Below are 22,202 nucleotides of genomic sequence, written 5' to 3' on the forward strand. Positions count from 1 at the left end.
GAATCATAGTATAACCAAAAGTGAAATCCCTAGATGTATTTAATTAAAAACATACCTTTAGTATATAAGTTTTTATGCATTTATGCCACTAAGAGCGCACCAATTTTCTGTTCGTTTCAAATCTCATTCATCCTATCCTTTTTAATACTCATGTATACCGAAATCTAGCCTCCTCTTTTTTATTAGACTTTTTTTGTATGCAATATTATTGAGGAAAAGTTTGATGAACCCTCTCGATCTCCCGCTTTGTGATTGTGACGTCACTACACCCACTTTTTGTCTTGGGGAAAATCGTTTCCTCGACGTCCGTGGAATGTTAGTTTTTGTGAAAGCGTTGATCAACATAATTTTTAGAAGGAGACTTCATTACCATCGGCTCATCTAACTATTAGGAAATATTGATTCATTTAAAGTATTCTTATGGTTGTAATTATGTGAGTAGATAATTATTTCACAAAAATACATAAAAATACAATATAAGTTGATTGATTTTAGAGATATTAAATCATTCGGAATTGATCTAGAAAAGAATACATGCATAAACTGAGACTAAACGCACTATCCGGTCGGCGCGTTTCCGTTTTACACCCTGCCCTAGGCTTTTCGGCAAGAAATTACACGAAACATGCTGTATCCGAAGTCTAAGTTTGTTTATATCGACGTCAAGAATAGCGAAGCCAAAGCTTATGTACAATTTCAATTGGGGATGCGAGGGTCTTCTTGTTCAAGACGGTTTTCCCGATATATTATTGTTTTGTTATCGCTGGGCTAAATTTTGCGAGCTGATCAAGCATCCTCACGCTCTTAGAGTATTGCGTATTAATGGATAAAAATAAATGATACGACTAGGAAGATCAACTAGTTAGTATAGAGAGTTAGCTAGCGCTACGTGACGTTTTCAGAGTTCTGGTGGTGTGCAGAGCGCCGAGGCAAGATGTGGACGACTAGACTCCGAATACCAGTCGGTTTGTAAAATTTTATTGGAGAAAAGCCTAGGGCAGGGTGTAAAACGGAAACGCGCATCCGGTCGGCGTTATTTTTTTATGCGGCACAGATTAGGGCTTTTTTTTAAAAGGGGTCTTGATTTACAGACTAATACTGGTCGTGTGCGTACGAGACAGTATAAGTAGTAGAGGTCTGTTTTTACATTTAATCCACTACCGTATGGAAAATCATTACATCAACAATTAAAATCAAATTGGAAATCTGAAGAGGAGGCAGAACGTCAATAAGGAGAACATCACAATAATTAGTCAATAAAACTGAACTAACTTAAACGAACAGGAATGTTATCTAAACACATAGTTCGTGATGGATATACAAACTTCTTCGCAGCGCTAATGCGCTAGCTAACATGACTAGTCTCACGTACGTGCAGACACTATTCAGAAGGGAAAGAACGTGCTTCCCATAGGTTTAACACGCGCCATGCCCCCAATCTGTGCCGCATAAAAAAATAACGCATCCGGTCGGGCACGTGATTAACAACGTTTCACGAACGATTTGTGACATCACAATGCAATGCCTTATATGCATGCACAGTATAGGCTAACGCCTGCCTATGTACATTATCCATACGCTGCTTCGCAATCACACATCTTCTTGAATTATCAAGGTAGTAATTTTGAGTATATCTGCACGATTTATCGAAACATTACTTGTTTGCTTCATTGAATTTTATTCCTTGTCAATCCTGTGAATAGTTTAAAAATGTATTTTCCTAATTCTACTTTCCAGATGGTCGAGAGTGCTTTATCTCCGCCGTACGACGGGAGCGAATTTCAGGAGCTATTTCCTGAATAAGCCAGTTCACGGTTGCAGTCTGAGCATGAGCAGATAAAGGTCATTGCAGAACAAATTTTGAAATACACGGAGACGAAATACTGGATACGTGGTCATGTAATCATTATTTATTCATGCACATTCAGTGCACTCCATGATACACAGGTGGAAATATTCTTTGAAAAGGGGAAACAAAGGCTATATATGTAGCACCTCCATCGCTGTAGGAGTGGTTATTTCACAATGTACAAAGTGGGACCTCTTCATGTTTTGAAGATCTGTGGATATTCGGGGTCATTGCAGTAATGTGCTAACCGTGAACTGGTCTATTGACAGGCGTGGAACCAGAAGAAATGGTTGACATCGAATCGTTAGCTGATCGTGCTGCTTTGTTCATGCAGCCTGACGACGTTGCAATCGTAGAGAATCAATCAGTTATGTTGAGCGACCAAGTTTCTACTCATTCACTAGAATTAGAAAGTAATTCAGAGAATGGCTCTGTTTACGAATGTGATGTTTCTGAAGAGGAAGAGGCTGAAGATGCAGATCAGTTGCTGAGGTACCTCGGTGCTCAAACCAGTCGAAAGTCGAAACGTCAGACCCAGCAGAGGCAGAGACGACAGTCTTCGAATGACTCTGGAAGATTCTCAGATAGTTCACATGACCAGGATTCAACTGTCCACAGTCAAGTCAAATCGCCATTGCCATCGTTGACTACGCGAAAATACACCAAGACTCGGAATGTGCCCGGCCAGATTGCAACACCTTCAACAAGCTACACAGTCATTGATGAGTCAGGAGCTCGCAAAAGCGTCCGAGGGCCAAACAGAAATGCAGTTATGGCGAAGTTAAACCGCGAGAGGAAGAAGCAGCTCATGGGAGATCTGGAGGAGAAGGTTGGACTCCTAGATACCGAAAACGATGCCCTCAAAAAGCAGAATGTCCGCCTGCGTAAGAAAGTCAATGTGCTCGCCAGAGAGTTGCAGTACGTGAAAAGTGTTCTTGCAAACCAAAGCACACTGTCTGGTCTTCTCAAAAATATCAAAGCAACAGGACTCGAGTTTCACACCTCCATGCCGTTACAGCCAAGCAGAGCGGTAAGTGACATTCCTCTTGTAAGCCAGAAAAGAAAACAACAGTTTGATCATGATTATTGCATTGAGCAGAATGAAGGGCTTCGCTCTCGTAAATTCGCCAAGTCTGAAAGCGTAGCAAGTGTTGAAGGTGAATCAATTGATGAAAATCTACCCAACTATGCTTCAGAAGTAGGATTAGGAGGAGTTTGTCTTCACGTTTCAGGCGATAATGTGTCACTTGAGTTTTGCTCAAAGTGCAGTGCTAAAGCAAAATTGGCTGGAAGCAGATCATGAGCAATGCCAAAAATCTAGCATTTTATCAGAGGAGAAAATAAACAGTTAGCGTCACTTTTGCCATGGAAGCAGTGAGCAGTCAGATGAGCTTGGGAGATGCGACGTTGCACTTGCAGAGAATCGTGTTATGCGGAAAGGAGCAAAGTGTCATTTGGTTGAACAAACTAGAATATGGTCGGTTGTCTCTTAGATTATATTTATATAAACTATTTTTCTGTTTGTTAAAAATGATTCCTGACTCAAAACTGTGACCTGAAAACATTGACTCTGAAAGACCGAAAAAGACAGAACTTCATTTAATTCAATAAGTTAAAATCTGATTAATCATGTTGATTTGTATCAGAGTGTCGTATGTTATACATTTGTTAATTTTCCACTTTAAATTTTGTAAAGAGAAGTCAGTTGCAACTTGTAATTTATTATATTTTGCATATGGCTTCCCTAGCTTGAATAATCTTGTATCAAATATTGTTGTAGAACACTCACTAATCTTGCTTTCAGTTGTTCTTTCTGCTTTTATCCTCTGCAGATCCTGTGCTCGTGGAACCCACCATTGCAAGCACACATACACTGTTGACCAGCCTACGGAAGACCTGAGCTAATGCCAACAATAGGTCTCCCTTGGTCAGCTATTCCAAGACATGCCACAGAGACTCGCTAAGTTCATGTGTAATGAACTAAATGGTCGGTTAAGTCTTGTAATTCATTATTTACGCATGTCACAAGACCTTGCACAAATAGTGACTGCATTCTGTTGAATTGTATTGCTCTTTATTTCAGGAGCAAATAATACATGTTCGACACTTCTCATTTTCATGTGCATCTCTAGGATTAAACCTATCGGATTAAACCTAGTGTATGTGCAATGTGAAATGAAAACACCAAGTTGTATTGTATCGCTCTTTACAAGAGCAAATGATACATATGTCAACTTCTCATTTTCATGTGCATCTCTAGGATTAAACCTATCGGATTAAACCTAGTGTGTGTGCAATGTGAAATGAAAACACCAAGTTGTATTGTATCGCTCTTTACAAGAGCAAATGATACATGTGTCAACTTTTTTTACCTAGCCACCGATTTAATTGGTTGCTTAGTACACACAGAAAGTGATTTGACTGGGATCCACATGTGATACCACAAGTCTTAACACTCATTCATGATTCAATTGGAACAAATTTCAAAGTTTCAATTTCTTTCATTTTCTAATGTTCATCTCAAAGCAAGTGAAAATCATCTAATGGTATTTGCAGAAGTCTCAGATAGGCATTCAAAGAGTAAATTTACAAAAAAAAATTGATATCAGTTGCATTTTCATATTGAAAAGTGAAGAATCAAACTTCACATACACATGTTTTTTGTTTTACCTTTATGCTTTAGAACAAAATGAAAAATATCAAAGAAGAATAATAAGAAAGAAAGACTGTTGTCTTTGATGCATCTGCCTCATTTTAGATTTTCATTTGTTTTTTGCCTATTCTAGAAGATAAGGTACTCTCAGAAAACCTTGACTGCTTTGTCCTTTCTAGATGCAGTAATCCTGGATCATCTGCTCCTTCAATATACAGACTTTCTGGTAAGGTATTTACTACCGATTTCCCCCTGGTGTTTGTGTTAGTGTTTTTAGGAGAAGAATACCCTAAGTCAATATATCTTGTGTTGCCATATATGGCAAATAACTTCAAGCTGTGAGATGTAGTTCAAATAAATGGATAATGATGTTGAAAGTTATTGTTATTATAGAAATTCAAAATAGTACTATTTGTAGTTTTTTTTCTTTTTCATGGAGATTATTTTTTTAATCCTCAAGGTTGAGCAAGTTGTTTGGATGGGTGCACCTGTATACAAATTTGATTTATAACAATTTGCATAACAGTTCATGTACAGGTGTATTTCTAAATCTAATTGGAATTTCAAGAGTCTTGTTCATAAGGTAAAAAGTCTTTCTAAAAGGGAAACTTGAGCAAGAAGTGTTATGGTAATATTTGTAATATATGTTTTGTAACAATTGATGCTTGTAGATATCAACACTAAATTTGATTGCCTTCATTTATTAATTTTTAAAACAAAGGAAAGAAAAGTGTTGTTTATAGCAATTTATGGTGTTATTCACAGACTCAAAATTTAGTCTTTGAAGAAAAAAAATGTAACATTGTACATTTATAATAAAACAATTCTTTTGAAATTGATGACAAAAAAAAAAGGTTGAAAATGTTTTGGCATAAAGGATTAAAAAGATGGCATGTGTTGATGTTTTGAAAAGCTTCAATTGTTTAATATTTCTAAGAGTTGCAATGTATTCACACAATTTCCTTCTGCATTTTTTCCTCCTTCCTGCTGTTGCCGGGAACCTGGGTTCTCTTGATTTAACAACAAACAAAATAGATTTTGGTAAAAAAAAAAAAAAAAAAAAAAAGAAATAATGAGTGCTTGCACCTTGTTGCACCCTCCTGAGGTCAAGTACACATGCTAGAAAAGACCGTAAGTATAGAGGTGAGTAAAAGAAGAAAGTAACGAAAAAGAAAGTAATGCATGTTACACTAGTTCATGTTGAGTGTGTTTGCCTCTACTCTGATTTGAAACATGTCAGTTTATTTAGGGATAAAAAAAAAAAGAGATTATCATTGTACAATTAATACTGATTTGTCCTTGATTCCATCTTTAATTACCTCCAACTTGTTTTATTTTCTGTACATTTTCAGGATTACTTTGCTAAAGAATACTACAATATATTCTACCCTCAGTAGCTGTAGATTGATTTTGTAACTTTTGTTATTCATTTTTTGGCTAAGCTAGTAATATGTACATGAAAATTACACATTTGTTACAAATTGTTGCTGAAGGGAATGCACAGCGTTGGTCCAGGTAACTGAAAGAGTCTTGTATTCTAAATTCTTTCAAAGTGACAAGAAAACAGGTACTGGTATACCCTGATCAAACATATTGTCACAGAATTTTTGCAAAGATTTGACATTATTTTTAATCTTTTGACACTCAACTGTGAATTTGTTGGAAATGCCCTTATCCTTGGATGTTTTGAAGTGAAATATTGGTTACCAGGCCAAAAAAAAAATCAGTACTTTGACCTCTGATTTCATGAAAATACCAACATTTCCTGAGCTCACGCATAATTTATTTGAGGAAAAAAATCCAAACCGGATATATTCTCTTTAACCCCGTAGTACCTTACCTAGGCTGTGCGTTACCTTTTTGTTATATGTGAATTTTTTAGTTTGCTTAAAGAATGCCTGAAAGTATCATTTTTGTGGTGAAATGTGTAAATAAAATTGTTCTATACTGTACATGAAATATTTTCACAATGAGTTGTTTGTTGATTTAATAACAATGTAATCTTTTTCATCTTTCACAGAATTTAGAAGTTCCTGAAAACATCTTGAATCAGGGCAAAAACCTATTTCAATTCATCATGAGTGCACGAGGAAAAGTATAGTTTATGGCATTGGGAGAGAAGCAGCAAAAACAATGTACAATTCGTCGCTGTTTTCACGAAGTGACGGTAGTGAATACAAATTGCATTCACTTTGCGTTACGATTTTCCTCACTACCGTCACTTCGTGAAAATAGGGACGAATTGTACATCAGTACATTTAAACATTCAAATAATGTGGAAATGTGTCACATTTGACATTCATGGTTGTGGTTCCAGGTAGACTCTATGCTGCATTGGACAAATAATAATTTAAAAAATTGGCTGTGCACAATTTTGGGCGTAAAAAATGGGAAAGGGGCAGGAAGACTTGAGCATATTTTGTTAATGTGGACTGCTGAAACCTCACTTCCAATGCTACAAACTATGCTTAATATCTACCTTTTTGCTGAGGAATAGACATGTGTGTGAGTGCAATGGCATTGGGATCTGGGAAGGCCAATATAAATCAAAGCAAATCTACAGTCTTGGACATTTTCAAAGTTGATATTCTATTCCAGGCAAAGGGTACAAGATTGATTTGAAAAGAAAAATAATAACCGCTATTTCCTATGAAGAGCACTTAAATTTTTTGTTTTAAGAGTAATATGGAATAATGCAAATATGTGATCACATGCTCTTATTTAAACAGCTAGTGTGGCCATACATGTATTGATTTTGGCCTTCCCATCTGGTGTTCGTTGTTGAGGTGCGAGAGATTCTAGAGTTGCTCAGTAGAGAGGGGGGGGGGGGGGGGGGGGGCTGCAAGGATTTCCAGCAGGTTGAATTCTGGCCGTGCCATATGTTTGTTAATGTACCATACTGACAGAAATGTTTGGCAACCTTTTACATGAAATATGTACTGTACTTCATTTATGAAGCCAACATATCTTCTGTTAAGAGCCATCCTGGCTCCAAATAACTTTTGTATAGGCGAAAACTTGGCTGGAAATCACTGCAAGATTGTAATGAACTACACTGACAAAGCAAACACGATCAAGGATTTAGCCATTTGTTGAGTAAATGAGGTATTGATGAAAGAGGCATACACTACACATGTTTTTGTGTGTTGTACTCGGAGGGGCAGGGGTGGCGGAGAAACTTCCAAAGTAGGGGGGGGGGGGACACCAACAACAAAGGTCACCTACAAAGGGAAACCTGAATGTGAATGGGGTATAAGCACATTCTCACAACAGAAGACTAAAAAGACCTTTGATAAATAACATTTAAATGTGAGTGAGCTTTGGGGAAATGGGACGCTTATTAAAAAAAGGAGTATGTACAAAGGGGTACTTCTTACACCTTTTAAAATAGGCACTAGCTAGGATGCAAAAAGGACTATGGGAAACGGGCACCTGTCATATTGATAGGGGCATTTATTAAAGGGGGATATGTCCCTTATTAAAAAGGAAAAGGGGCATGTATCATTGTTGAAATGAGTAACTTCTCATACCTGACGAGGGAGTTTTTTTCTTTAATAAGAGCATTTATCTTTCGGAAAAGGGGTACATTTGAAAATATGAGGTGTGCTTATCCGAGTTGAAAAATTGGGTAGTTCTCAGATTTGAATAGGGCATTTACTAGAGATTAAAATGGACACTTATTGCAAAGGAAAATTGGAACTTGTAAAAAGGATATGTGTCTTAATGAAAGGGGCAATTATCAGAGTTGGAAGGGGTGCTTGAAAAAGTAGAGGGGGAACTGTGTTCCCCCCCCCCCCCTTCCGGAGGACCGCCTCTGCGTGCGCAGGGGGCAGTCTATATGAAATTGAATAAGATTTATTACAATAATTACTTCCAGAGAGCGCTGTGATCTTGAGTAGAATGAATCGAAGTTTGCTATCATATATCAATCTATTCCTCTTCTCTTACTATTGCTTTAACAGGAGTCTTAACCCCCATCTACATACGTTTCGTTACCTGAACCTTCATAAACTATTTGTGTAAATATTTCTCACATTTTCCAGCTACCCCCTCCTCCGATTATCTTTCCCCTCATTTATTTTCTTCCCTTTCTTGGGTTGTACAATAATTTGAATTGATGGACAAACGGACGGTCATCAAAATGAGATCACTTATGAATGAATTGTTTTGTTTGGGGAAATTAAATTTCATTTAATTTGTTGTTTGACTGTTGTAACTGAAGTTGTTCTTCTAGAACACGGATGATGACTTACACTGGCTCAAGTTTTAAAAAGTTCCCCTTCAGATAATTACCAAAAGGCACCTTTAAAAAAAAGATGAGCTTTGTCTTTTATTTTAGATCCTCGTAAATTTACTGTGATGTCAAACATAGACTTCTTGACGTTGTTCATTAGTTCGTCAATAAATGCATTTTTAAAAGGTTGTGTTAATCACTCTTTCTTCTTGAAAGTTCATTCTCTCTCTCTCTCTCTCTCTCTCTCTCTCTCTCACTCACTCACTCTCTTCCACTTTCTTTCTTTCTCACCCTCTGCATGCCCTTCACAAAAGACCCAGGGATAAAATTCCTCCGCCGATTTCGAGATTATCATGTATTGTACATCTAGCATTGACCTCGCTATATAAGCAGCATTTTCCTCTCATAACAATGATTATTATAGAGTCCATTTAGGCAAGATGGAGTGACACATATTTCTCAAATTTAGCATTTAAATTAATGCAAGGAAAACATGTCCTTTTACGTTAATATATTCTTAAGTTTTCTGCGAAAAAGGTAACCACTGCCAGGGGCGTTGCCCCCGGACTTCCGTTTGGTCGTTCTCCTTTTGGGGAATTTCTCTGTCTTCTTCATCATGAACTCCAATTTCCACTTGTCCTGCTCCAAACGCATCCTGTGGGGGACTCGCTAAAAGTTTCTTAAATCGTAGGTGGCGCTAGACCACCAATTCTGACGCTCTTTGATCTTGTGTGTATTCTGAAAGTAATTGTCCTGTAAATCCCCAAGACACTCATTTATTTTTGGAAAACATTTACACCTCTATCGACTTGTGTATAATCAATTTTAAAAGAATTAGTTCACAGAAACCTTTTATTCAGCAAATAAAATGTCAAATTGTATACACCTTCTATACAAAACACTATGGATGATCATGAACATTATTATTCTTGCTATGAAACAACTGTATTACAATACAAACATAGAAATCAAAATCGAGCATTACTCTTGTGTAAAACTACATGTACATGTGTGATAATAATCCTACATATTCAGCCACAAAAGATAATGCGTCACTGAGAAAATTACATATAAATTATGTATTGTTCAAAATAATGGGTGGGAAAAAACTCCATGAAATTGTTTTACATACTGTACATTTCTGTAAGAAAAATAACAAATAACAATGAAGACACCGTCCAAAAGAAGAATAGAGGTTATTGATTAAGTCACTTTGAGTTATGTTGCATTACTATTCACAAATAAGAGTGATGTTAATTCGTTTTTGGTGTGCGTGAGTCTGACGTAGGCCTATTTATTGCCTTTATGTCGTTTTCCGTGAATTCTTACCGCAGTACGTATTTCAAGGGATATAGGCCACATAGACATTCCTGAAACTTAAGTTAGAATTATAGCAACGCTTGTCTGAGCGTCGAATATATTTATGATGAAATAAACTACGAAGGTGATTGAGGAAAAGTACTAGGCTACAAAATAATGTTACAGATATGTGACTAGTTATTTACAGGTAACTTAAAACGACCCGTATAGGTTATGCTACACGTAACACAATCACAACTATTTTCGAAAATCAACTAATGGGCGACTTCACTACTCCCATCACGCCTGCATGTTTGTCAGAGAGATGCCATGTTTGTGTTACGTAATACGTTATTGTCATCGACACATTTCAAAAGGTAATGCGCAAGGTTATTCTAATTGCGTTAGGTTGGGTTGTTCGAAAGTAATTGCTATCGCGTTGACCTATACAATAAGGATGTTTATAGAATACAGAGAAGAACCTAATGAGAAACATGTAGTCTCTACAGTGGTCAACATGAATTCCCTCCCACCCCCCCCCCCCCCGCCCCGAAAATGTGCCCCTATTGACTGTATACATGACTTTGTTTTTCCGTTTCTCTCTGACCTCGTTACATAGGTATTCAATAAGTATTCTACCAAACAATGCTGGCCCCTTGTACAAATCAATAACCACTGTCTGCGTTCTTGGAGAACTTGGACGTTAAATAATGGCAGGGACGCTACAAAGTGCAATTACAGATTAATATAACAATCTCACTTTCTGTGTCCGTTTTAAACGGAAAGATCAGACTTTAAACAAACGTACATCACAATCTTCATGAATAGGCAGGCAAAGGTTAAATACAACAGATTAATCTCACTTATTGTTAGCATTACCCTTGCCTCTAATCAATAATAAATTATGCCTATATATCATGTTAAACTCCATCATATACTGTTGTATGAATTTTCTATGACGTCAACAAAACTTTATCACCCTTACAGTACATGTTCCATAAAAAGATTATTTAGCTGTCTAAAATCTAGGCACGTCGCCCCGGGTCTCGACCAATGCTTGTGACTTGCTGTGAATCACGAGTTTGGCAAGTCATGCATGTGTTGCGACGGTTCCGGTGTGACAGATTAGCTCCTGTGTAATCCACTGTAATTTGAAAAGGAAAGAGAGGGTTAAAAAAAAGAGACAAAATAATGATAATGTAATTATGTCGTACGTGAGCCAGGTACTCATCATGGGGCTTGTAACTAAAAAGGTGTTCCTTTTCGACGTAGAGAAACGCCAAGATTTAGATTTGAAAGAAAAGCTCAACTTGGCGTTTACTGCCATAAGATTCTATGATTGCTAATAAAATATCACTATTAGCATGTATGCAATTTTGTCTTGTATAATGAGCAACGTTTTCTCGACCTATCAAAATGGCAAAATCTCAAAAATAACATTAACATTAATTTCTATGCAATCATCATTAAGCGAAGGCATACTCCAAAGAATAAATTTCTAAACTTTGAATTTAAAACATACTAAATTGTGTATCATGAAAAGTTCTTATCAGTGAAAAACAGAAAAATAAGCCAAGCCTTCGCCCCAACCCCAATATTTAGCGGTTACCCACCACATGCAGCGCTGGTAGCTTCCACCCTTTTGTGTGTATTCCACCCACGCATATATTATTTAAAGTTACATTATTATACTTTTAATTAATAGTGGGGTCTCCGTGTGGTAAAAAGGAATGAAACAGAAAAATAGTCTACTTTAAAACGAATATTGCTCATAGAGATTGAAAATAATAGTACAAGTCATGTACAACATCTTTTATCTGGTTCTTCCATAGTGGTTTAATTATAGTTTTCGGATCCCTTGTTGTGAAGGTCGTATTCTTAATATAGACTGAATTTTATTTCTAGATGAGTATTCAGAGTTGAGGACCATTGCACACTTACGTTGTAATATGATTGATTATATACGGTCATCTCGTTTTATGTACATCGAAGTTCACTCCTATCAGCAGCAACCGCATTTCTTTTTCTGGAACATTGGAAGAAGAAAAAAAATCAAAGATACAAGTCATGAAGCGAATTTATTAATGTATAACAGGTTTTTCACAAAGCAGGTTCAAATTACTCGACGTGGAGAAGGGACAATTCATTGCTCAGAAATGAGTTTATTGGTCCACAAATTGGTGTGGTTATCAGTTTGCAAATGTCAATTATTTTACAATATGACACCGGAAAGTCACACCAACGAACTTCCCTCCGGTTGAATATTCCACATGACCATTAAAGGGGAATTTCACCCTGATATAAAATTGGTTTTTATAGACGCAGAAAATTAGAGAAACAATTCAGTGAAAGTTTGAGAAAAATCGGATAACAAATAAGAAAGTTATGAATCTGTCAAAACCATGAAAATCATGGAATCTGTGAGACAAATTGGCAATGCGGTCAGAATGTTGTGATGTCACCCCCTCACAATAATATTCACCACTGATCTGAATGACAGAATGACCAAAATCTCCATTTCTCTGAATGTGAATAGAATAGTAGACCTATGGGGTGCATGAAAGAACATGACTTGTTATCCGTGATATTATGATCGAAATAGGCACGAAGAAAATATATCTTGTGATCAAAATGGAATTTAATGACATATCAGGCAGTCAACAAAGGAAAAAATGTGAGGGGGTGACATTATTGAGAGGCCGTGTTGCCAATTTGACTCACAGGTTTGAAGTATTTCATAAAAGTTATGGATTTAACAAATCCATTATATTCTTATTTATTGTCCGATTTTTCTAAATTTTTCACTGATCTGTTTTAAATTTTTTCTCCCAATATAAAAACACGCTTATTATCAGGGTGAAATTCCCAAAGTATTTGTCACTTCCTTTAGTATTAGCTACCGATTAAAATAATGATTGTGACGAAAGTGGTGGTCCGATATTGCTCTGGCGACATAGATGTGGAAAAGATGAAGACTCCGGTTGCGTAGAGGTTAGGTTTAGGGTGAGGGTGAGGATGAGGTATATGGTTATATTGTTGGTTCCGGGTTAGGTAATGATGAGTGTGTCATCAAAATTAATGGGCGCAAAGCAATTATTATAGTTGGAGCACTATTAATAATATGTGGTGGTATATAATCAAAGTCAATAGCTCCTAGAATGTTAATCTATGAATTCCATGCTCCAGTAATTTTGATATATTTACAACCATCTATGAATCGGCCTATATTATACCAGCATAATTCTCTGGATTCATCAAGAGCTAAAGGTTCACCACTATTCACCACACTCCACATGCGTGTAAGTGTGCTTTGCATGCATCTCTGCCTCTTCTTCATACAGCAGTTTTTTATCGTGATTATTTTATGCGTGTACCCCGTTTTTATACGACATACCAATGTTGCATACAAAGACCTAAACATAATGATAAAATAACATTAATCATCGAATTATTCATGGCAGGCAATTTTTCCTCCTTGAATTGGATAATTAAATTGATAGATATGATGTACAGTATAATTATTATCATGTATTTTTTTTTCAACCGTGTACCTATATGACAAAATATTGCTACTACATGACTATATATCCGGGATAAATTTAATTAAAGGTTGTTAATCGGAACAAACTTCAAACACATACTAATGGTACATACTTAAAGGGCAATCGAACCCTTGTAATAAGTTGATTTGAATGAAAGCAGAAAAATAAGAGAAACAGAATGGCAAAACTGTGAAATGAAATAGCTGTCTATTTGGGTTAAATTTCCCTTCAATATAGAACCGAAGCAAAATTATGCACTGCCATTGATTTTGAAGGGTGTATAAACCGCCACCCCCTGACACCACTTCGTCATTAATTTTTACATCTTGGTGTAAAACACATAAAACACAATTATGCATCAGGGTAACTTATCGCAGAATACCATCCCTGATAACCGTTTATAGGGCAGTTATCCGTGAATAATACACCCGTACAACTATCAGTCGGATACTTACTGATAAGTATCGGTAGCTCTTTTATCTCTTTTACCATGATAAGAAATTAAAATACAACCAAAGAACGTTAATGATATTACGAAGCTTATCATTTGTGTATGATTGGAAATATCATAACGCAATCGCAATAACAACGCATACCTTACACATCGTAAACAAAATTCCTTTCCTCTCATTCGTAACCTACACAAATATGTACAATACAGTCTTACAATCATTGTTTCTATTTCGTTCAAGATGCAGTATGGCGGTTTATTAGATTTAGTATTAGTAACAATATACCATGGCCAATAAATATTACAGTTTGAATTGAATTGAATTTTATTTGTTTGCAACCCACGCTTCAGATTTATATGCTCGAGTCAACAATGGAGAATAAAAGAGCCTTTAAAATTACGTTGACGTTCGGGGTAACTGTGCGGAAATAACAAATAACTCCAATATAATAGATCTGTTGACAAAGAAGAATATTTATTGTTTAATAATATCAAATTGTGCGTGGTTTTGACCTAGTATGAGAATGCTTAATAAAAAAAGAACCGTTGCACTGCAGCTGTTGTGGTTAACGTATACATTATACAGAACATGCACTGTCAATTTAATCTACATCTACTGGTACTTTACCAGATCTGTAAAGTTCTTTACAATCCAGATTGGTATCCATGCAATAGGGGAATGAAAAGTTACACTGATTGAAAGGGATTTCAGCATAGGCCTATACCAAGTTCATAATATTCCCCATCAAAATATAGACCTTGTAATATTTGAATAGATATTTTCGTCTGTTTGAAGCCAGAAGAGCGTTAAGTCATTATGTTTTAGCACAGAGTTAACAATGGCACCCTTCTGGCACTGTACACCCGTTTTAAAGCGGTTGATTTATTTTCATATTTATTCTCAGTTTTGGCACTGGTTATTCAGCAGAATTATTATCATGTGCGAATAAAAACGAACAGTCCTATTGTTGAGAAACATGTACAATCCGAATGACTCCATGTTCACCCCCTCTGTTCCCCCCCCCCCCCTTATCTCTTATGTTCACATTTAAGCGCTTTACATTTCCTGTATAACTGACCCAAGTATAATGTTAACATCCCATTCACGACCTACAGAATACCCGTATTATTCATTGACATGTAAATTGCATACGATCGACTCGACACTTTTAACAATGTATTTCACTGAGTTATAATTCAGAAAATGTCACGTCATAAAATACAACGCAAAGCAAAATTTCTAGGCCTACAATCTTTAAAATGAAAAATGAAAGTGTATACTGTAGAGCACACATTAATAGTGGTATCCGTTCAATGTGATATTGGATTGAATTCCAGCCGACCCCGCCGAGCTCTGGTCAAGGACTATGATAGTTTCGGCCTGACGTTTATTTCCTGTCGATGAGTGCCATGTAATTGTACAACAATGTAACACTCTCTCATATTATTAGTACAGTATTATCATATATATCGGCTGCCACACAGTTTACCATTCAATTCGTCTCTCTCTCTCTCTCTCTCTCTCTCTCTCTCTCTCTCTGCCTTTCTCCCTCTATGAGCTGATTTCAGATTTGTATACTGCAAAAGTGCATACACCCACATGACTAACCTGTAGCAGCATCTATGAGAAATATATATATATTGTAATCATAGGCACTAATACTTATTTTACTGACCTTCCCAGGAAGTGATGGTTTAGGTACACAGCAGAAGCAGCATTTTAGGAAGCATAGCTTGCACTTGCTTGGTCCTTTTGGCTTCATATCTCCCAGATCAGGCATGGTGATGATGATGGAAGTCAAGAGTATGAGAAGAGAACACGTGAACAGCGTGTACGATGAGGAGGCCAGATGAATGAATGAATGAATGAATGCAAATGGTCGTTGACCGCTCTCCCGCTCAGTGAATGGATAGGAGGAAGAGCGCATGCAGATGTGTGTGCTTAGTGCGTTCTGCATGCTAAGCTGTGTACAGAGTGCAAATCTGCCTCCATGACCACGCCCTTTTATGGGTGCGATGAGTAGGAATATAGTTGGATTACCCTATACCAGGGATCACATATCCCTGCCTATACTGTACCTCGAAATGGTCAATTATTTTGTTAGTTATGACTAGTTTGTTGTTATTGTACTTGGTCTCTAATAAGAGGTGCTCTCAAACCGTATATATTCGACTCTATTTTATACGCATATCAATGTAATAATATTGGCTGGAGTATAAAAAAAACTGCAAGGGTATTAAATATAACGCTTTGTTTGAGTTTGCGTTGGCGAGCATTAAATGTGCACATCCCCTTGTCCTCTCTCTCTCTCTCTCTCTCTCTCTCTCTCTCTCTCTTCTTTCTCAAAATCTATGTATTTTAATGTTTGTATTATTTAAAATTGAACTTTAATAAAGATTGAAACGGTGTTGTAATTTTAAACATTGTTTATATACTTAATGTTATAAATCATGGCTCTCAGCCAAGGGCTTTAGTTCCTTATAATATGAATCAGTTTTTTAATTTTTTTCAATTTTTGATTAACTGTATGCAGGCCGATGGTTCAGTTATTTTTTCTTTCTAAAAAGAACGTCTATACAAGAGATCCTGAGTAAATAAAGACAGAATAAACCAGCCCAAACTTTCTCTTTATCTCCGCCCCCCCCCCCCTCTCTCTCTCTCTCTTTCTTACCCTTTATTTCTTTCTCAGGCTCCCATATTGTAAATTTAATATTATGTCGTTGAGTTTCAAAACTGAATTTAATTCAATTTGTTTTATTGATTTTATTTTCCTTTTCAACTCGAATTATATGAAAAAAGTAAGGTGCAGGGAGTGTGTGTAGGTATATACTGTAGTGAAATTCCTTTATAGTTTCTATGGTTACCTTAGTGGGCGGGGAGACCTTTGTGACCTTGCAAAACAATAATTTTATTCTTAACATCGCGTTTGCAAAAGTACCTTGGGGTTTTACGTCGTGGGTCAGTCCTGATGACCTCCCTTGGTGAAGAGGGTGAGTTGACACTTGGTCACAGGTCAACCAAATTGTTGAAAATGGTGTCGTATAATCTTCTTTTCACTTTCCGTCCACTTTTCCAGTTATTTTCATCCCCCCTCTCTCTCTCGCTCTCAGTACCATTTCCCCCATTCTATGGAAGGGGACGCCCCCCCCCCCCAACCTGCGCACCATGTTGCCTTTACTATAATCAGCACTCTACGTGTACAAAATGATAATAATGCTGTTTTTATAAGGAATAGAGCGGCCTCATTTTCTCAATGACTCTTCACTTACATTGACCTCGATGAAGGAGCCTTGTGGGACACCTGCTTTATAATGTATACCAGAAAAGAGAGGGGTCATTGAAATGAGAAAATATACACCCAAAGGTTGGCGATAATTATTAGAAAGATAACGACAAGGAGAAAGAGGCAGGCGCGGATCCAGGATTTCTTAGGGGGGGGGGGGCCACTTGTTTGGTCCGAAAAAAAAAATCGTAACGACTCAGCCAGCCGCTAAATAAGCGGGGGGGGGGGGGGGGGGGGGGGAGGACACTTTTTTTTGTTTTGGTCTCGAAATTTGAAAATTTGACATTTTGTTCCGTTGGGGGGGGGGGGGTTAGGTCACCTCTTTTAGGTCAGCCGTTGGCATATTTTTTAATATTTTTTTAAAATTAAAAAAAAAAAAAAAAAAAAAAAATCACAGAAAAGGGGGGGGGGTGCTCCAAAATACACACATAAAAAAACCGAAGGGGGGAGGGTCAACCCCCTAACCCCCTCCCCCCCCCTTCCGTACGTGCCTACTCGTCTGAAAATAGTTTTTCCCCTCCCGCGCGAAGCTCGGAAGCTTTTACGTTTCATTAAATCATTAGAGAAAGAAGACGATTCGTTGTACCGTTCTCGACTCTTAATCCTCATCTGAATTCAGTTTTCCCCTCCTCCCTCCCGCGCGAAGCGCGGAAGCTTGTACGTTTCATTAAATCATTAGAGAAAGAAGACGATTCGTTGTACCGTTCTCGAAAATAATCCTCGTCTGAATACAGCTTTTACGTTTCATTAAATCATTAGCGAAATAAGACGATTCGTTGTACCGTTATGAATGACTTTTAATCCTTGTCTTAATTCAGTTTTCCCCTTTCCACGCGAAGCGCGGAAGCTTTTACGTTTCATTAAATCATTAAAGAAAGAAGATGATTCGTTGTACTGTTCTCGACTCTTAATCCTTGTCTAAATTCAGTTTTCCCCCCGCTTCGACGTTTCATTAAATTTTTAGAGAATGAAGACGATTCGTTGTTCCGCTCTCGAAAATAATTTAGTTTCCCCCACCCGCGCGAAGCGCGGAAGCTTTTACTTTTCATTAAATCATTAGAGAAAGAGGAAGATTCGTCGTACCGTTCTTGACTCTTAATCCTTGTCTAAATCAATTCCCCCCCCCCTTCCGCGCGATGCGCGGAAACTTCGACGTTTCATTAAAATTATTATAGAAAGAAGACGATTCGTTGTACCATTCCAGAAAATTATCCTCGTCTGAATTAAGTTCCCCCTGCCCTCCCCCGCGCGTAGCGCGGAAGCTTTGACGTTTCATGAATTTATTAGAGAAAGAAGACGATTCGTTGTACCGTTCTCGACTCTTAATCCTTGTTTGAATTTCAAATATGTTCTTTGTCTATTCCCTTTTCTTCCTACGTCCTCTTCCTTTACACTCCTCTCTTTTTGGCCGGCGTTTATTGGGGGACCACCCCACCGCCCCCTGGCTACGCGCCTGCTGTCAGATGAACATTGATACCTTGTCCGCCCCGGAAGCTCAGGGGTTTAAGGTTTTAATTTACGGTCAGATTAGCATTCAGGGGTCCGCCTTAGCGCCCTAGACGGGGTCCAGGGGGCAGAGCCCCGGAAGTTCAGGAGTTTAGGCATTTAATTACGGTCAGATGAGCATTATTTTGATACCTAATTGTTACAATGGCAGGTCACTAATTTGCTTGGGGTTCATGGGGCGGAGCCCCGGAATCTCAAGGGTTTTAGGCACTCAATTACGGTCAGATGAGTATCGAGGGGCCCGCCTAAGGGCTCTTGGTTGGGTTCAGGGGGCAGAGCCCCCAGAAGCTCAGGGGTTTTAGGCGTTTAATTACGGTCAGATGAGCATTTTTGATACCTTATTATTTGTGACACTAGCAGGACACTATTTGGCGTGGGGTCCAGGGGGCAGAGCCCCCAGAAATCAGGGGTTTAGGCATTAAATGACCGTCATATGAGCATCTAAGGGCCCGCCTTAGGGCCCTAGGTGGAATCCAGGGGGCAGAGCTCTTAGGATTTTAGGCATTCATTTTAATCATGGTCAGATGAGCATATTTTGAAACCCCATTATAATGTGACACTGGCAGTTAACTATTTTTTTCTTTCTCGCTCTCTTCTTTCTATTTTTCTTTAATATACTTTTTCAAAGAAAGTGTGGGGGAGGGGCTCGAGGATCCCGATCCCCGCCGTTCCGCGGGCCCTGATAATTATGTAGGCATCTCAAGAAGCATTTTCTTGCCTGGCTGTAAATTTAGGAATTTGTCATTTTCCAACAAACGCATGAAGTGAGAAAAATTATCTCATTTCAGCATTATTTGTTAACCACCGTTATGGAATTATAAATAAACCACGTTTGAATTCTATTTCTCCAACTCCCCCCTCCCCTATCAGTATGCCAGTGCCCCCCCCCCCCCCTCGATCTACACCTTGTTGGCGGGAAAATTGCAATTGATATCCCTTACCTTTCTTCATTCTCTTTTTTTTCCTTTCCCTTTCTTTCCTTTTTCACTTTTACCTTCCCTTCCTTATCTCTCTTTTAGGTTTGCTGGGGGGGGGGGGGGGGGGGGGGCATGGTCATTTTGGTCCCCAACCCGCTCCACACATTGTTGGCGGGATTAACCGCAACTGATCTCCGCTTCTTTTCTTTTTTTCTTCCTCTTTTTGTTCCCTTTTAGCTCTCCTCTTTTCCTTTTCCTTCCTTCTCTCTTTTTTTAGCGGGGACGGGAGGGCGGGGGGGGGGGGGGGGAGGCTAGGGTCTTTTGCCCCCCTCGATCCACAACTTGTTGGCGGGAAAATTGCAACTGTTATCCCCCTTCTTTTCTTTTCTTCTTCCTATTTTGTCCTTCCCTTTATCTCCTCTTTATCTTTTTTCTTTCCCTTTCCTTCCTTCTCTTTTATTTTTTTTATTGGGGGGGGGGGAGGGGGGAGGCAAGTCCTTCCCCCGATCTCCTTCTTCCCTCTTTTCTTTTCTTCTTTCTCTTCTTTTTTTCCCTTTCTTTTTTTTTTTTTTTTTTTTGCGGGGGGGGGGGGCAAGGCACGCTCGGCCCCCCCCCCCTGGATCCGCGCCTGGAAAGAGGTAAGAATTTTAATGAAACCACTGATTTATATATTAAAAAAGGAGGAAATGAGATATTGCTTTGCCTTTTTATGCTCTCTAAATGTACTCGAGTGGAAATCCACTCCTTAAGGAGTCATGGAGTCGTGAGGGATCACTTTGATATGGTAGTGGCATCCACTCTTAAAAAGTAATTCAGACCACTATTTTCAAATGGATCTCAAATGGAGTGAAATCAACTCTAAAACGCCACACATCTGCGTTCAAGTTTACAGATTTTAAACTGTTTAAAATTGTATAGGGCTGACAGTTGTTGACGTTTCTAGTTCGAATCATAAATATCTTGATAATTAAAGGCTTTATGAGGTTTATAATTATGATTGCAGCATGAGCTAAATCAATGATTTGTTTAAAATCTGAGGCAAAGTTACCAATCAACTTTAAAGATACTATGTCCCTTTTGCAGCCAACGTCGAATTCTGTAGAACTTTGCAGGAATTCAGAATATGTAATGCCATGTCCTATCTGTGATATTTAAACATTAGCAGTGTCCTAATATTCAAATTATGCAAGGAAACCCGTATACTTGCTAAACGTCACTGTCAGACACTTTATTGAGTGCCTGACTGTTTTTCTTCTTCTTTGGTAATAACATACACAAAATGAGCTGTAAAGGGTACATGAGCATTTTCTTTACATCAATAACCCACTTCTTGTAATGGCCAAAATCAAACTGATTGAATCTTTGTGCAGCACCAAACGTAGTGACCATTCGGTACAATGGTCTGAAAATCAGACTATTACTTACTGACTTGGTAGCAATTAAGTCGATTTGACAATTCATAGTCGTTATTTTCCCACTTAAAGACATTTTAAAGTCCCTTTTTTAAAGGGAAGTTCTAAATTACTAATATCATCTTACAAATGCCGTTAGAATTTAATATTTTCATTTTTTGGCCTGCAAATTGGACCTATATATTACAAAAAAGAGCAATTCGTATTATTAATAATGCAGATTTCCGGGCACACACGAATAATCTTTTGTATATGTTTCAGCTTGGACAGTTAATGTACGAGCTCAACACTAAACAATTACCTTTGCCTTTTAATGAACATGTATGTATTTATCAATGTTTTGCGTTTAAAAGTGATTTTTTTGTATTACTGAATCAGTTATTGTTATTGTTTTTTTTTTTCTCATGAAATAATAATTAGTGATAATTACTTTTACAGGGGGGCTTAGACCCTACAAGCTCTGCTTTTTAGTCGGCCCTCCTTCCCTTTCAATTTCATTTTTATTTTTTGAATGTAATTTATTGTGCAAATTGATCTATATGTATATAAATATGTGAATATGTTAAAATGTACCATCATTTAAATATAAACGATTGAAAGAGGAGAAATAAATTAATTGAATTGAATAGTACATTTAACCCTAATAAGGCCGGGGGGCATCATGCCCCCCCCCCCCCTCCACGATTGTTCGGGAACGCGTACGGGTGGCGCCCTGTCGCTCGCTGATTTTTTTTCTTTCGAGTCTTGCGCAACTTTTAAAACAATTTTTTTGAAAATCGGCCCTACGGTTACAAGGTCACGTGACCTTATGTCTATGCATCTCAGCCCGAAAATCGCTCATTTTCGTGATTTGTGTACAAAACATATGGAAAAGTCATTTTCCCCAATAACAGATCAAACATGGGTTATTGGGTCTTGTTTAAAGTTTAGGTGGTTGTTTTGGGAGTCAAAATACTTGAATTGTAGTTAGAAATGATATGAAACAACAAAAACAATAAAATACATAAGTTAAAAAAACAATGAAATTGACATAAGAAATTCTCAAAACAAGAGAT

The 22,202-nt window shown here is 37.7% G+C and overlaps 1 protein-coding gene and 1 long non-coding RNA gene across 6 annotated transcripts; one reads left to right on the top strand and one right to left on the bottom strand.

The window, feature by feature from the left end:
• Nucleotides 1–1,557: 1,557 nt before the first annotated feature.
• On the top strand, nucleotides 1,558–5,667 carry LOC764243 (probable basic-leucine zipper transcription factor Q). Of its 5 annotated transcripts, none has more exons than XM_011666585.2 (3): nucleotides 1,558–1,615; nucleotides 1,738–1,799; nucleotides 2,111–5,667. In XM_011666585.2, exons 2-3 carry the CDS (start codon nucleotides 1,738–1,740, stop codon nucleotides 3,150–3,152), a joined length of 1,104 nt encoding a protein of 367 aa, XP_011664887.2. In that variant the 5' UTR covers nucleotides 1,558–1,615; the 3' UTR covers nucleotides 3,153–5,667. The 5 variants fall into 5 exon arrangements, 3 of the variants coding, with proteins under 3 accessions (XP_011664887.2, XP_030854890.1, XP_030854888.1); XR_004066561.1 differs by lacking the exon at nucleotides 1,558–1,615 and having other exon boundaries at nucleotides 1,622–1,799; nucleotides 2,111–3,326; nucleotides 3,682–5,667; XR_004066560.1 differs by lacking the exon at nucleotides 1,558–1,615 and having other exon boundaries at nucleotides 1,622–1,799; nucleotides 2,111–4,728; nucleotides 5,538–5,621.
• A 3,878-nt stretch (nucleotides 5,668–9,545) lies between these two features.
• On the bottom strand, nucleotides 9,546–15,916 carry LOC100888762. The gene is made up of 3 exons (XR_143597.3): nucleotides 15,705–15,916; nucleotides 11,977–12,061; nucleotides 9,546–11,179 (listed from the first exon to the last, which is right to left on the bottom strand). It is a non-coding gene; the product is annotated as an uncharacterized LOC100888762 (long non-coding RNA).
• Nucleotides 15,917–22,202: the final 6,286 nt, after the last annotated feature.

Source organism: Strongylocentrotus purpuratus, unplaced genomic scaffold (assembly GCF_000002235.5).
Source record: "Strongylocentrotus purpuratus isolate Spur 01 unplaced genomic scaffold, Spur_5.0 spur5_scaffold_5, whole genome shotgun sequence".
In the NCBI taxonomy this organism is placed as follows: Eukaryota; Metazoa; Echinodermata; class Echinoidea; order Camarodonta; family Strongylocentrotidae; genus Strongylocentrotus; species Strongylocentrotus purpuratus.